This window comes from Sciurus carolinensis, chromosome 4, assembly GCF_902686445.1.
Source record: "Sciurus carolinensis chromosome 4, mSciCar1.2, whole genome shotgun sequence".
Lineage (NCBI taxonomy): Eukaryota > Metazoa > Chordata > Mammalia > Rodentia > Sciuridae > Sciurus > Sciurus carolinensis.
This window is the reverse complement of record NC_062216.1, coordinates 50,232,195-50,249,626: the sequence shown is the minus strand read 5'-3', so window position 1 is coordinate 50,249,626 and position 17,432 is coordinate 50,232,195. Positions and strand designations below refer to the sequence as shown.

General features: G+C 34.2%; 1 protein-coding gene across 7 annotated transcripts in view; it reads left to right on the top strand.

The window, feature by feature from the left end:
• Hook3 (hook microtubule tethering protein 3) overlaps positions 1-17,432 on the top strand; it is a 159,905-nt gene that overhangs the window by 124,030 nt on the left and 18,443 nt on the right. For 2 of the 7 annotated variants that reach the window (XR_007108464.1, XM_047550945.1), the window contains exon 23: positions 3,208-3,344. Coding sequence is in view for 5 of the 7 variants with exons in the window: in XM_047550945.1 (XP_047406901.1) it covers positions 3,208-3,344 (137 nt within the window). In the remaining 2 variants the exon portion in view is untranslated. The other 5 variants (XR_007108465.1, XM_047550946.1, XM_047550944.1 and 2 more) reach the window with 5 other exon arrangements.

The following is a 17,432-nucleotide window of genomic DNA, read 5'->3' as shown; positions in this document are numbered from 1 at the left end:
TTTTCTCAAAAGGTTTAGAGAGTGTTCACCACAGTGCCAGACTTTGAACCACTGAAAGTTTTGAAAGTGAATATTACAACATCTCACACACAACTATACATACACACCTTTAACTATATTGCAGAAGAAAATAAATGCTCACCAGCATCTGATCTGGATATGAATAGCTATTAATTTTACAAAATGCAGCACTTTTTCCTACACATTTTCCCCAGGCATTTTGTCTTCCTTTTCTTTTTAAAAGAAGAAATCAGCAACTCAGGAGACTGAGACAGGAAGATCACAAGTTCAAGGCCAGCCTCAGCAACTTAGCAAGGCCCTCAACACTTAAGGAAACCCTGTCTCAACATTTAAAAAGATAAAAAAAGAATTTTTTAAAGGCTGGGAATGTAGTTCAGTAGTAAAGTGCCCTGGGTTAAATTCCTAGAACAAAAAAAAGAAGATGAAGAAGACCAAAAAGAATCATTTTGGATTTATAATATTATTATTATTAACAAATATAATTTCTCAAAATGTAAATTTTTAAAAAGAAGCTAAACATCATGGGTCATACATGTAATCTCGTCTACTAGGGAGACTGAGGCAAGAGGATCGCAAGTTCAAGGCCAGCTTGGGCAACCTGCAGAGGCCATATCTCAAAATTAAATTAAATTAAAAGCTCTGGAACTGGGCGTAATGGCACATGCCTGTAATTCACCATCCTAGGAAGCTAAGGCAGGAAGATCTCAAGTTCAAGGCCAGCCTTAGCAACTCAGTGAGACTTTCAGCAACTTAATAGGACCCTGTCTCAAAAAGAACTGGAAATGTAGCACAGTGGTAAAGCACCACTGGGTTCAATCTCCAGTACCAAAATAATAATAAAAATGAAAGTTTTGGGAATGTAGCTCAATGGTAGACTGTTACCTAGAATGTGTAAGGCCCTATGTCCAATCCCCAGTATCACAAAGGAAAGAAACAATAAGCAAATTCTCTGGGAATTAATCCTTTCACTGTTCTGTCTCTTTATCTTCTCTGAAGCTTAGTTAGTTTTCTTATTCTTGTAGCTCAGCACTTCAGAGCTCATTAATAATTTCATATTTATAATTGATTTTTGTAACTTCACATATTGTTTCTTATGGAACCAAATTTATTCTGTGACGTGCCACTAAAGAATAGGCTTAGGGCTGGGGCTGTGGCTCAGTGGTAGAGTGCTTACCTAGTATGTGTGAGGCACTGAGTTTGATTCTTAGCACCACATATAATAAACAAATAAAATAAAGGTCTATCAACATCTAAAAAACAAAAATTAAAAAAAAAAGAATAGGCCTAGTTTTTAACTCTTCAGAGAATAAAAGAGTAACTCCAAATAGACTCAACAAAGGTTATGTTCAGATAAATAACCAGCAACAGCATCATGCTTATATTCAGAAAGTCCTGTATCTCAGACAACTTAAATGGAAATGAAGATGGTGAGTGCTGGAAAAAAGTATTAAGTAACTCAAAGAATAGCTTTGTGATAAATAGTGAGGTCTTCAATATGTGTGAAGAATTTGAATAAATTGCTTGAAATGTGAAAGTGAAAAAATTAGAGTATTTTAAATAAAATGTAATTTCAGCATATGTAACCAAAATTAATCAATCAAAGATTGTCAATAGATCTTGTCAATTTTATTCAAATCTTAAATACTTTTATTTCGAGTTAGAAAATCTGGATTTTTTTCTGGGCTTTCTCACTGGGATAATGTGTTGTATGTTTGGGTATATATGATAGACTGAAATTATATTTAAAATATAAAGCTACAATCAGATTTTTCCTAGAAGCTAAACTAGTAATAGGAAGACTTATCTTCTAGTCTTCTATCTTCTGTGCATTGTTATTTCTTTCTTGTCAAACTACTTATTCCCATCAGTTTTCCTGTATCTAGTCATTGGTGAGATTAACCAACAGTTCTTCATTCTTAAGGTTTCTCTGGCTAAGATTCTTCATTTTGTTATCAGAGTCCTATGCCAGAGGCTTGACTCTGGAAGTCCTATCCAAATGGAAAAAGTAATGGTGAAAAACAGGAAAGGAACTTTCATCAGTATTACTATACCAGCAAGATAAGGGAAACATTTCCAGTTCTGTCTTTGGTGGATTCTGACTTAAGCTTCCAAACTGTATAGACTAAGGGGACTAGTAGTATGCCTAGTCAAGTAGTCTTGGTCAAATGATAGTCTGATTGATCATTACCTCAGGATTGGTCAGGTGGGACCTTGTTGGTGACAATAAAAAAGTTGCTGTTGGCTGGGGGGATAGTTTGATTCATCACAAGGTGTTTATTTATCAGACCTGTGGTTCCTGGTATCTCAAGGGACTTATTCAGAGCAAAGAGGGCAGATGCAAAATGGAGGAAGAGATGCCAAGTTTTTCACTGTTTGCAGGCGCATGTGAAGCATCCTTGTTAATAATCAGTTTATAAAAAAGAATACCAACCAACATTGCTTTTCTCCTCATTTACTTGCAGATCTGCTGTTAGTAAAGTAGTGCTATAATTATCATTGTTATTCTTCCTCATTATGGGAGCACTCTGGAGGTCTCCTCCCTCCTTTTTAAGGTGCTCTGAGCCAGGCAATTGTGCCTTCTCTCTCTGTTCTAAGGTAGTAGGAGGTGATCCTTCTGTCTTCAAGAGAGACTCCCTAACTCTTTGTTGGGCCCTCTGTTTGGGCTCTCAGGAACATTTCTTAATTTGTTTTGGGAATACACGTCTGCTTTGAAGTGAAGAAAAACAGCTTGTTGGTATGTATAATGCCTAGTGTGCCTTTCCATCTCAAGAAATAAGTGCATCTGTGTTTTTCCTTTCTAAAAAAGCTGTGTGATTTCCATAACTCATGTGAATCAACTGCTCCTAATCAATTGTACTTTATTTCTTGGAAAATCACTTTATGTATTTAATTTGAAAGGGAATTGTGATTAAATATGGGGAATATATTTCAAAAATTTGTCTCCATTATCTATTGTTTTGGTAATTGTGAATTGAGAAAATTAAGCCTTAATTTCTCCAAAAGAAGATTTCTACTTGTTAGAACTAAAATGCCTCTGTCAGATTTTAATCTGAGTAGAATTAATATTCCTAACTCTGCTTTATGTTGCAATGTCATAAATTCTGCATGATGAGATTTTTTTTGTGTGTATGTGAGTGTATGCCAATATTTTTTCATTAACTATTATATGTATTTTTTATGTTCTAGGGAATGACTCTGCACAAAAAGGCTGCTGAAGATAGGCTGGCTAGTACAGGTTCAGGGCAGTCATTTCTAGCTAGGCAAAGACAAGCAACCAGCACAAGAAGATCTTATCCAGGCCATGTTCAACCAGCCACAGCAAGGTAGAAAAGTCTTGTCATTAGAAATAAAAAGCAACCTGCATCGAAAGCATACTTCTGTTACATATAATGACATTTCAGGAAATTCAGCCAGCTTACTTTTTGTTTCTCTTCTATGTCAATAATTAGTGTTTGTCATTTGAGGACTTTTCCTCTCTTTCTTTTAGTTTCTTTGTCCTTTATTTTGTAGTCTTTTAAGTTCCCTTTAATGTGCCAAAAATTTGTAAATGTCCAATTAAAAGTGTTGTATTATAGTGTAATACTTTTCTTTGTATGAAAATGTCCTCTTCCCCAATGGTGTAGGCTTTGTATGAATTAGATTTTCTGCCAATAATTGATATACAATTTATATTCTTTATTGTGCCTATGTGTTATCATGCTTTATAAGAATGTCTTTGTTTAAAGGGAATTAATCTTTTTATGATGTATTAATCTGTGTTTTCAATTGTTTTCCAAATGCACTTCAAATAACTTGCGTATTTACTACACAAAATAGTTGGCAAGTGCACTTTTTGCAAAGACTTACACATTGGCAGAGGTGCTAATCAGATCTTACTTGAGGCACCTGACAGAATTAGAAGAGAAAAATGAATTTTCACATTGTTTTATAGGAAATTAAATTTGTTCAAAGATTTGGAGACAATTTTTAAATATGTAAAATTTCCTTATTTCCTGCTATCTTGTTTGCTGGCAGAAGTAAATGCATTGGTGAGGTTATTTTAGGAGAGATTAACAGAAGAAAAAAATGACACAGTATATTTTTTTTCTTGCTTTGAAATATCTTAGGATCAAATTCTAGCCATTGCTTGACTTTATACTTTCAATTGCTCTCCATATCTGAAAGATTTATTTTTCATATACTTACAAGTAATACGTAGCCTTACCTTTTGGGCAGTTCGTTGATTTGTGCCTCATTTGTGTTACTTCTTCCTTTATATAAACCCTCTATTTCTCAATAATTTCTGATACTTAACATCTTAATATCATTCATTAAGATCAGTAAGTGACTTCTTCTACGTAATATTATCACAGATCTCGCTACATTTTTTCTTAAATCTATCTACTAGTCAGGAATTCATTACTGAATAGATTTTCTTGGGTATTTGGTTGCCTCAAAGTGCTTACATTATAAACCACATTTTCTTTACCTTGATGAATGACTGTCAAGTAATCATTGTAAAGCACTTTTGTTTCTATAAGGTGCTATATAAATGCAAGATAGCATTCATTTGAAAATGAAATGCCTTCTGTTTAACTTTTTCCACATTAACTTGTATAGGTATTTGGTCCCAAATTGTATTTGACTTCCCCTCTAGCCTTTTTCTTGCACCATAGCACATTTTTCTTAAAGCAAAAATTTCTGAAATTAGATCAGGATTTTTTTGTTTGTTTTTAGACAGGTCACCTAATAAGAGGATATTATTTCATATACTCTATATTTGGAAGTTCAGGTTTCATTTAATTTCATGTATCAAATACAAGTAAGAAACTTTAAATGAAGTTCAGTTAGGACTTCAGAAACTATATTTAAGTGTTTGGTTTTTCAACCCTTCATCTTTTAAAAGAAAGAGGACCTCGTTCAGAAATCATTCTTGAAGATAGATATTAGAACATATACAGAAACAACCCCATGCATTGTGCAGGTTTGTTTTGTTTTTCTTCTTTTTTTACATTATGTGCCTAAGTCTGACCGTAGTTGAATGCTTGTGCCTCAGACGAGTATAAAACAGCAAGAATCAGTAATAATGGAGAGAGCCAAGTGAATAGAATGTATTGAGGGATTTTAGTCTACACAGCCTGGTCAATAGATCAAATCCTTTTTTTTTTTTTTTTTTTAAGACAGGGTCTTGCTATGTTACCCTGGTCGGCCTGTAACCCTTGGGCTCAGGTAATCCTCTGTCCTTTGCCTCGCCCTCCAAAGTGGCTGATACTACAGGTGTGGACAGGACAGCTGCTAATGTATCAGATTTTGACAACAGAATATTAAAAACTACTTGAGATGGTTCTCACCCCTACCTTTATTTCACAAATAACATAAACATTCTACATTTTTTTTTTTGAGGTGGGGGTGGTATCGAGGGTTGAACTCAGAGGACCCCTGCCACTCAGCTACATTTCCAGCCCTTTTTATTTTTCATTTTGAGACAGGGTCTCACTAAGTTGCTTAGGGCCTTGCTGAGTTTCTGAGACTGTGATCTCAGAAACTTGTGATCTTCCTGCCTCAGCCTCACATGTCACTGGAATTTACACACATGTGCCACCCACCCAGCCCAGCCACTTTTAAAAACAAATTAGGACTAATAAACATACTGATTTGGAACCCTTAATGATATGTTAATTGCTTTCATAAGTTTATCAACTTTTTAATGTATATTATTCCTGTAATAAACTAATTAAATCAAAAACAAATTAGGGGGGGCTGGGGAGATAGCTCAGTTGGTAGAGTACCTGCCTTGTAAGCACAAGGCCCTGGGTTCGATCCCCAGCACCCCCCCCCCAAAAAAAAACATTAGGAACACTAACATTGGCAATAAAAATTATTGGTATATTATTTATGCAAAATAAAGCAGATGAAAATGAGACCCTGAACTTCCCATTATGTGAGTTCTGTCTGTGAGGTGAGAGTACTAATCTCTTACCCACCCAGCTACCCAGATGTTTTTCTCAGAATGGGTTGGAAAGACATGAAACTTTTAGAAGGAAATTTTATTTCTGATTTTCTTCAGCATCTGTTATATAGCAGGCTTTTATAAGAAATGGTACCTAAATATAATTTAGGTTTCAGAAAGCCAATAATAAACATTAACTATGACAGCATACTCATATTTCCTGTCCAGTTTTGGACAGAAATCTGACATTTCTATTTCTCAAGTCATTATCAATTTCTCAGCTGGTTTGTGGTGATGCATGGTCTTTCCACATGTTAAGAGACATTAGGAGGGCACGGTGGCACACACTTATAATCCCAGCGACTCAGGATGCTGAGGCAGGAGAATCACAAGTTCAAAGCCAGCCTCAGCAATTTAACAAGACCCCATCTCAAAAAAAAAAAAAAAAAAAGGACAGGACAGGATGTGGCTCAGTGGCAGTGGTTGAGCACCCCCAGATTCAATCCCTGGCACAAAAATAAAGAGAGACTTTAGGGGCTTGATCTGAGCTATATTTTCTTGCATCCAGTGGCTTTGTGAAGCCATCATGTTTGTGTACATTGAGGAACTGCATTAGGTCAGTTTGAGCTGTCACCACAGCTTCCGAATTCTTATAAACAAAAGGCCTATTTTCTGTGCTCCTCCTAACCAAGGTAAGAAAATGCAAAGTAAATAACTAAAAAATATTAACATTTATGTTCCATAGTGTGTGTTTAAGTATGTGTTTATAATAGGAAACAAATCCAGTAAATATAATACTTTATATGTCTAAAATGAAAATTAATAGTACAGTTGTACATATTTTCAAAGAACTTTCAAAATCTAGATCGTATCTTTTTACCATTTGTCTAACTACTTGATAATTACCAAAAAAGAAGTCCCTAAATGAAAGACCCAGATTCCAAAATTTATCAAGATTAAATTATTTCTATTAGCTATGTTAGCCTGGCAAAATTGACTTAATGAGATGATTAGATTATAATAATGTGGTCTTTATTTTCTTGAAGTTTTATTTAGTTAATATAATTAAAACAATTGTACAAAATTAAGCTAAAGTTATTCAGTTAGAAATAAAGGTGCATTTCATTCTCACAAAGAAATGAAAATCTGTGCTGTGCAAATAGTTCAATAGTGAGGGATTGTTAAGTGAAAGATGAGTAAGGTTGAAGAAAAGATACATTTTATCTGTAAGCTACTTTACATTTTTTCAGTGACAGTTTAGTCTTGTTATTTAAGTAAACGTAAAATAGTTTGGAGTGTCTCTTGTTCTCATGCAAGCATTCATCTATTAAAGTTTTAGTGGTAACACCATTTTTAAAACTTCAATTTTTATTCCACCATGAGAATCACCTTAAAACAAAATCTAAATTTCCAAAAATTCTCTGAATTCTCTGCATTTCATCTTTAGTTGTCCAGATCTCATATTCCAGGAATGTTACAGTTATATCCAGTTGGAAAATGTAAGATTGGCTCAACTAGTGGAAACCTAGCTAGTTTATAGCCATGTAGGCAAGAACATCTTTGAGCAAAGTGAGAGGATAATGCTTGGCATCTTGCTTTTTGCTCAGGTTGTAATAAGAACATTAATATCAAATGTCTTTTGTTGTCTACTCATTAAACTATGAAAGAATATTTTGAGTTTTTGTTTGTTGTATTGGTGCTGAGAGTTGAACCCAGGACCTTGTGCATGTTAGGCAAATACTTAAACATTCAGTTGTACTCTATCCTATTTTGACTTTCTATTATTATGTGTAAAGGGATTTATTTTTTTACCTCAAAAAGGTCATCAAACTAATTTAGCCTTGTACTTCTTAACAGTGACTGAAACTTACGTGACATCCTAAAATGAAAGAATGTACTGAACAAAATACAATGGAATATCAGACAAAAATCTTAGAAAATTATTTTATCATTTAAAATTTCTTTTCTTTTATAAGTTAAAAGGGTTTCCCATTCAATATTCAAAAGAAAATCTCTGCCAGGCTTGGTGGCCGGGCCTGTAATACCAGCTACTCAGGAGGTGAGGCAGGAGGATCACAAATTCAGGGCCAACCTGGACAATTCAGCAAGATTCTGTCCCAAAACTAAAAGAACTGTGTTTGTACTCTGTGCTAGAGAGCTTCCCTAGTAGCTCAATCCCTAGCACCACAAAAATTAAAAAGAAAAATACAGATAATTTCTTTTCCTATAATCCAATTAAAATGTAGGTTATTTTAGTAGCTGACCAACCCACTTTCATTATATTTAGAAAGAAGTTTCAGAATTTATTCTTATAATAATTTGAGTATCATTTAAAAATTTTTTTTAGTTGTCAATGGACCTTTATTTTATTTATTTATTTATAATGGTGCTAAGGATCACCAAGGGCATCAGACATGCCAGGCAAACGCTGTACCACTGAGCCACAGCCCCAGCCCCAGCCCTGATTTGAATATCTTATGTCATCAACTTTTTTATTTTAGGCTAGTCTCAATGTATCTGTTTTCTGATTTTTTACTTTCTGTAAGAAGTATTTAAGTAATTGTCATATGTTCACTTTATTGAAAAATTTAGATGTTTTATTGCCCTATTTCTTAATAATAATGTTCTAAAGTTTTCAATACTGTTTAGTTCTCAAAAGCCTAGAGAACAAAATGATTTTCTACTGACAAAGCTAATTTCTACCCCTCCTTATTCCCCCAAATTATGAAAGTATTACTATATAGCATCATTTTTATAAAATGAAGGACAGCACAAATGTGATGGGTTCAACTTCTAAAGCACTGATTATGTTCTTGGGAAGTACATATTGATAGTTCTTTTTATTTTTTAGTTGTACATAACATTAGAATTCATTCTGACATAATTTTAAAAAATAGAATATAATTTGGTCTAATTCAGTGCTTCTGCTTTCCCTCCTAAGGCCCTCCGCATTCCCTTCCCTCTACTCTACTGATCTTTCTGTTATTTACTTGTAGTTTTTTTTTTTTTTTTTTAATTAGTGCCTTGTCAACGTACGTAAAGGTGAAATGCACTATGTATATTCATATATATACATAGGAAAGATAGGTCAGATTCACTCTGCTGTTCTTCCCTTCTTCCATCCCTCCTTTCTCCCCCTCAATCCCTTCCTCTACTCCACTGATTTCGATGGAATCCCCCCACCCTTTTCTTTTTCTTTTTTTAAATTTTTTCCTTATTTTGGACAACATGTTGATTATTCTTCAGAAACCTTTCATTAATCCAGTTCACATGTTTTTGAATAGAAAAACTCATAAAATCTAAATATAATGTTGTATTTAAACATGAATATCCTTGGATTTTTCCCATTTCACTGAAAGAACAGAGAAGGGACATTATCTTGATGAACAAGTTTTGGAAATTGTGGAGAGTCCATAAGAGCTTCCTAATATAGATACGTACATACACACACAAACACACACACATAGATATTAGGAATTACTTGCTGTCTCTTCAGTATTTTTTTCTCATATTTTCTAATATTCTGTGAAGTTAAGTTTGCATCTAGTATGCATGTGATGATAAAAATCAAAGGAAGTAACAGATTTTTAAGGAAATCCATTCTAGAAAGTAGGATGGATATTGGGATAAAAAATGCCCAATTACTAACAAACATCTAAGCAGATAGAAGTACTAATACAACAAAAACTTACACTATCTTAACAAATGTTTCTGAAGTAATAGTTTACATAAAATCTGTCTTTATTGTGTAATTTGATAAAAGTTTAGACAAAAATTAATTTCATTTCTAATTGTCCTTCCCTTCATCAAGTATTAACCAGGCACATAATATAACTGTATATGTTTGTGATTAGTGGAGGGGAAAACACTTACTCTCATTATGAGACCATTAAGCCATTACTAAGTCTAAGATGTTTATTTTAGACTATTAAAAGTAGTATAATTTGATGAGATGAGAAAAAGATCTGTGGTGTCTGAAAATCATGACCAACTTCCCAACAGTTATCTAGCTCTGCCATTTTTTTCTAGTTTACAAGCCATGGGCTTAATGTTATATCCCCCTTAATTACACATAGTAGTCCCACAAAAGATGATGTTTAATTAAAATGAAGGCCAAAGTAGACATTTTTAAAGACATTTAAAGTGAACCTTTATGTACCTGATACATTACCACTAGGCTGAAAATCAGGTATTTAGGGTCTGAGGATAAAGTCAGAGATGTCCAAAGCCTCAAAATTTTAGGCCCCAGGGGCAATCAAATCCTGAATGACATCTATTAGGAGCTGAAAAAAAAGAAATATCGTGAGAACAAACTCAAAAGTGATAGGAGAGGAAAAAAAACAAAAACAAAAACAAAAACAAAAAACTACCAAATCATGCTGAGGCTTTTGTGTAGACATAAAGGAGGCTTCTGAGTAGGCTTTATCACTTGAAAGAGCTCTGAATTGACAAAAGAAAGTAATTAGTTTAGCAGGTATATTATAAAATTAATGAAAACCATGTTTGTATTTGATGTGTTTGTCAACCTATGGACAATTGATTACTGTATATATATTCTGTAGTCTGTTTATTTTATGTATGTCAGTGTTAGAGACAAGTGTCTTAATATTATATACTATTATTCTGATCATTTGTGTTATTTATACTTTACAGCAAGATTTACAGCACTTTACTAATATTAGATAATTATTTGCCCTCTTCCCTTCTAATTTTTCTGTGGCATTTTCTATTAATATTTTAGTCAGGAATCTGAAGTTCTAAGTCTAGAAATCTGTTTGTAGCTGGGTTGGGTTACTGGGCATCGATTACTTTTTATATATCACATTAAAAAGCCTCTTTTAAAACATAACACCCTAAAACCAAAACATCTTAAATGCAGACACACTTAAAACGTTGTTTTCCAGAGTCGTATTAATATGAAACAGTCTTCTGTTTAATCAGAAGACTTATCTTATTTGCCAGGTATAGTAATCCCAGCAATTTGGGAGGCTGAGGTAGGAGGATCACAAATTCAAGGCCAGCCTCAGCAACTTAGCAATATCCTGTCTCAAAATAAAAAATAAAAAGGACTAGGGATGTATTTCAGTGATAAAGTGCCCCTGGGTTAAATCCCTAGTACTCACCCCACCAAAAAAACACAAATCTTCCCCTTTTTGGGAGGGAAGGGGCTGTCTCCTAATACAAATCTACAATATCTCCCTAATTTTAATAGTTTCTTCATCATTTCAGATATCTAAAGGCAGGAGAAAGGAAGCCACTTTTTAGGAGCTGTCATATCAGAGAATCTGAAAAACAGTAGGGGAGACATAATAGGAAAAAGCAGATGCTAAAGATGTCAGAATGCTAAAAAATATTCTTAGTTCTGCTGTAGCTTTTTTTTTTTTTTTTTTTTAATTGGCTGTTGTCTCAAATTCATATTTGGCAAGGTTTTCAGCTTACTCTCTTGAGGGTTTCTTTTAGGAGCCAACTCTTTTAGGAGCTTTTCTATTTGTAACATAAATATGTTAGTATTCAAATTGTAGTCCAAAAATACTGAAATATTTATTACATAAATATTGACACATGTTACTGCCAAAGAATAGGGAGATTTGCTCATAAGGACATTCGATTTTGTTCTGTCTTGTTTTTAGAGATACATGTTTTTTAACAACCTTGAAAAAAATCAGCCCATTCTTTTAATCTATTTTCAATATATTCTTTTTCAAAAACAGATTCTGAGCACTTTATTTTTCCAAATGATATAATTAAATCATTCCATACCTTAATATCTTCAGGTTTTTCCCCCTTCTTAATGTACTTTTTATAAATTGATGCATAGTTTTCCTTTAAGCAGAAACAGATAGGCATGCTTATTTTCAAGAAAAAAATTATAAACTTCATTATATTCTCCTTGTGTGTTACTTTTAAATTTATATAGATCTAGTAAAGTTGTCAACAGTTTGTTTTTGACCCTTTAACCATCTCCTTAAAGTCACATTTGACTCTTCCCACTCATAGGTACATTGATGTCAAAATATTTTGTTTTTTTCTTCTCAGCTTCCTGCTCTTATTAACTGGTATTATGAATCAAATTAAGTATTCTTTGTGAAACAACAATATACTGTTACAGAATGTGTCTTAGCTAATGAAAATATTTTAAGTAGGTATTAGTTTATTTGACTTGTTACTAAAGTGCTTAATGTTGCTAAAAGTATCTGTTCTGACATCTTTGAATTTTTGAAGTGAAAATAAGGGACTTCTTAAAAAATTTTCCCCCTTCTTAATGGTGCTGGGAATAGACCCAGGCCTCAAGCATGCTATGTAAGCGTTCTCCCAATCATAATTCTTTTGAGTGGGCTTGGTGCTTAATTAATATCCTGTTAGGAAGTTTTGAGATGCTTTCCTCTTCCTTTTAAAGTTTTATAATCAGGCAAAAGAATTGATCTATAGTGTCAAATTCTAAGCAAGTTACGATGAAATTCTTTCCATAGTTCAAATACAGATGATTAAATGCTATATTTGTTTTATTTTCTTGGTGGCCTGACTTAGTATGTGTTCTAACTACAAAGACTCATGTCAGTTAAGGGAAATTTTCAATATGCTAGAAATATGGCATAACATTGTAGTATAGATACAGGAAATGACTGTACACAAATGCCAAAAAATTATTTGGGACCTTTTAATTTCTTTTAACAGTAGTACTATTTTTTTTTAATAGCCATAGTTACTTTTGATTCAAATGCACTAAAATATCACTGCTGTTTACAGGTTCTGTATGATTCATAATGCTTTGTACTCCAGAAAATAATTGCTAGATTTATCTTGTTTTGAAATTATCATGTTTTGACAGTTGCCCATCAAACTGAATTTTTGATTATGTATAAATGGTAAAATTCAAACATTAATATTTTGCCTTATTTTGATTAGTAGATTCAAAATATAAAAATATTAAAAATTGGGGAATAAAAAGAGACTTTTTTCCCGTGTTGTATTTTTTAAATGTTTCAGATGAATTAGAAAACACCTTAGTAAATTGGAGTTGGTGTTGTATTGATTACATTCCCAGCTCTAAAGCCTTATACTCATGTGTTTAGTATTTTTGATTGTTCTATGAATTGTCGCTATTTTCATATTGAACATTGTAGTTTCCATCTTGCATTTTAGCCTTTGCAAAAAGAGTATTGCTAGATAAATTCTTAATTCTGGTTAACTATTGAATTTATAATTTCACAATTTTGTTCTTTGCCATTATAATCCAAAAATTATGCCCACATAGAACTCTAAATTTCTCACTCCACAAATGAAAGTATAATACGGATTGAACAATGTTGTGATTGAACATAACAGTGTCCAAGCATTTCTACCTGTTTACCAAGTTTACCAACAACTTCCTATGCATTGAAATTGGTAGATTTTCTCACTGTTTTTCTGAGGTGAATGACTTGTTAGAAAGCTTCAGTAAGAAATTTTAACTAAAATCACAAAAAACAAAGTCAAAAAAAACCATCAGAAGATGGATTTTAGTGTTTTTGAAGTCTTATATTTCCTTTTGGTATCACTCATCTTAATTATACAACTGCCAACTTGTTATGGTATTAATTATATGTATGTGTTTATATGTATGCATATAATATATGTATATGTATATGGAGAATAAAGTTAAGATTTGGTCAAACTATATTTTCCCATTCAAGTACAAAAAATGTTTTCAAGGCTGCAAAAAGTGTACAGTTGTTAAACAAGTTGTAAATAAAGACTTGTATAAAAATTCAGCTTAGATTTTTTTTCTGCTCTTGCAGATTGTGTCTTATCAATTTGAGGATTACATCACTGATCTTATTATAAATCCAGAATAGTCCTTGAGATTTTTCCTTAATAACTGATAGATTTTTTGTTGATTTAGTCTGCTACTTAGTGCATATGAGCTAACTAACCTGAGTTCTTACTGATAAAAGTTAAACATAGCTCTTTTCCTTTTTAGGGTTTTGTTAACATGATCAATTTCCCACAGTACAGCACTTTTTCATGGCAACGTAACTCACCATTTACAGCCTTGTTGCTGAAACATCCTATTTAGGCAATAAATACCCCACTTACTCATTTGTACACCCTTTTGTCCATCACTCTATCTTAAATATTATTGAAATTTGGCATCTTCAGTGTTATGTAAAATGTTGGTAGCAGAATGGAAATTGATTGCATTTACATTAAAACAATGAGCTAAGTAATTCCAAAATGAAGTTAGCAGCAATACAGACAAACTAGTACGCGTATAACTAATATAGGGCACATTTGAATTTGTATTTAATGTGATATTTTAATATTGGAAAAATGTAAGTTTTCTTCATTTCTAATCATGGAAGATTATTAGCATTTAAAGTTCCTAAATAGAGGGGCATCACCCAACTGGAAGTCTGGTGTGCCTTGAGTACATATGTGCCACTGTTGTGGTTATCTGTTAACTATATCACAGACCTCTCTGAAACTCAGTTGCTTCCTAGAACAATACATTATCTCGCAAAGGCCTGGAAACAGACTCAACTCTTCCATTGAGGCCTCCCCATTCAGTTGTGGTTAGATGATGTCTTGTTACAGGGCCAGGGCCTTCTGGGAAACTGATGCAACATGAACACCCTGCCCCCCTTCAAACCGAGATGCTTGCAATCAAGTCAAAGATTTCAGACTTGTCACTCAGAGTAACAGGTATGAGTTTATTTGAAGGGATAGGAAAGGGAAAAGGCAACATTCTCAGAGAGGAGAGGTACAGTGTTCCTCTTCTGCCCTCCACTTTTATTGAGGGTACCAGGGAAATTTCCAAAGGGTCCCTCCCAGGTTCACCTCTTGACTTTTGGTTGACAGCAGGACAACATCAGACTTTCAAGTCCCCACTGCCATGACCACTCTAGGTCACTTTGACCCATGCTGATTGGTTCTAATTGAAATCTGTTTTAAAGGGTTTTATGGTTAGGGAAAATTATCCTTGTCTCCCTGAGTTCTGGGATCTGGTCTGTGTAAGGGTCACAAAAGTCCATCTCTTCAGGGTACCCTGTGTTCCTCTTATTGACATTTCGGGCCTACTGTTCTGCAGATAACAGGTAGTTTACTGAGGAATGTAACATCCTGTCCATGTAAGACAGCAGAGTTGCAGGTAAATTGCTTCTTAGAAAAGAAAGCGTGTGGAGTCAGCACAAAAGGTACAGTTCATAGCGTTATTCCCTTAACTCCATGTTCCCACCACTAACATCTGTCTGTCCTCTATTACTCTAAGGCTAAAATCATTGGAGGAAGTACGCATCGGGCACTCCTAAAGGCAGTTCTCTACACAGCCACCTAACACAATTAGTTTAGATTTTCTCACAAGATAAAGTCTTAGGGCTGGGGATGTGGCTCAGTGCTAGAGTGCTCATGCCCAACCCCAGGGCTGCAAATGCCTCAACCATGCTCTTTATTGATCCCAAAGAAAGAACTTGGAGGACTCAGAGGTTTTGGACATTTTATTACTTACATGCTCCTTGCAGCAACAGGCCAGGACAGCCTAGAGGGCTAGACTACAATTACAAGCAGGGGAAATATACAGGATAGGTTGCATACCCACTGTGCAGATGGATTTCTTCAGATGTTTGAGTACACTCTACAACCAAGGTCTCTCTGCTTTCATTCTCCCCTAAAGATTGGAGATAAGGGAAGTAGCCACTTCCCCTTCTTCATCTTTCCTTACCATGTTATTTTTTTTTTAGTTGTAGATGGACACAATACCTTTATTTTATTTATTTATTTTTATGTGGTGTTGAGGATTGAATCGAACCCAGTGCCTCACACATGCTAGGCAAGTGCTCTACCTGAGTCACAACTCCAGCCCTCCTTACCACATTCTTTATAGTCTTTCTTATCTCACTGCCCAGTGTGAGCTTTCCAAGGCACTAACTAGCGTTTACCCCAACAGCTTGCCTAGCATGTGCAAGGCCCTGAATTCCATCCCCAATACGACCAAAAAAAAAAAGGAGGAGGAGGTGGGGAAGGGGGAAGAAGTTGTCTCGCATTTATTGCAAATTTATTACTTGCAATTATCTTCTGCCACAGCAAAAGTTCCAGGGGACCCAGGTAAATGCTTCTAAACTTCTTACGAACTACCTTCAAGCCTACACAGCTTCTCTTAGCTTGTCTAAACTTTCACAAGATCAGATCAAAGGCTGACAGAATATACTCCCACTTTTCAGTGAAGGAATGACCAATTTACCACAGTGAACTCTAGATTCAAAAGGAAGGAAAATTTCTCCTACAAAGACCATACTTTTGAAGGGAAAATATTTCCCTATTTTCTAATTGCTATGCTGAGCCCATTCACTGAGGTGTGTGAACAAAACCTGCAGCAGGTACTATATAGAAATTCTGTAAGTTTGAAATCACAATTACACTCATGTATTTGGATATATATCTAATTGTATGTAGCATGAGCTATAAATTATATATAAAAGTTTAGGTATCCTGGTATTACTTCTGGTACTGTATTTTAAGAAATTTTCCAAAATGTGAACATACATCTATGTATAGTTACAAATTATTCATATTCCCAGCTGAAGTTTTCTCAGACCCCTTTGTAATCCCTCCAGCCCCTCCCACCTTGCTGCACCCATTCCTGCTTTTTAAAAATTGGTGCATTGTAATTATAATAGTGGGATTCATTGTGTCACATTCATTCGTGCATATAACAATTTGATCACTCTTATTCACCCATCCCCTTTACTAGGCAACTACTTACCTGCTTTCTGTTGTAGATTATTTGGCATACTATGTGATTTTAGGTAAATGGAACCTTGTAGCATGTGTTCATTTTTATCTGGCGGCTTTTACTTAGCATAATTATTTTGAGATCTATCCATGTTGTATGTATCAATAGTTCATTCCTTTTTATTGCATACCATTATACAAATGTTAATGCATTCACCAGTTGTAAGACATTTGAGGTATTTTCAGTTTGGAGCTATTATAAATAAAGTTGTCACCAGGTAGAGTCTGAGACGTAGATCCTTCCAAAGGGAAGATGGAGACCTCAACTCAGCCCTGGTGCTTTCTTCACAATTGCTATGGAAAAATTTCAAGGTGCATGAGAAAGTAAAGCACTGAAAAAGTTATTCAGTGGAAAAAAGCAATAGGGCAGTGCACAAACAAGGAAGAAATCTAAGCATTTGAGAGTGAGACATGCTTTTGGGGTTTGGGGCTCTAATTTTAAAGGAAACAGCTGTGTGTGGGATGGAATGTGGGAACAACATCAGTATGGTGAACTCATTTCTTTGGTCATGGATCACAAGAAGTTTACAGTGATCTGTTCACTCCAACATCTTCAGGTTGACATTGTTACTCTATCTAATAGACAATATTTGAAATGTGACTAATCTAGGTTTCTTAAAATACATCTCCCTTTGTTTAATCTGAAAATGCATTATAGGCTAATGTAAGCTTAACCAAAATGAGGCAGTTTTTATACAGGAGTGAATTTACAATA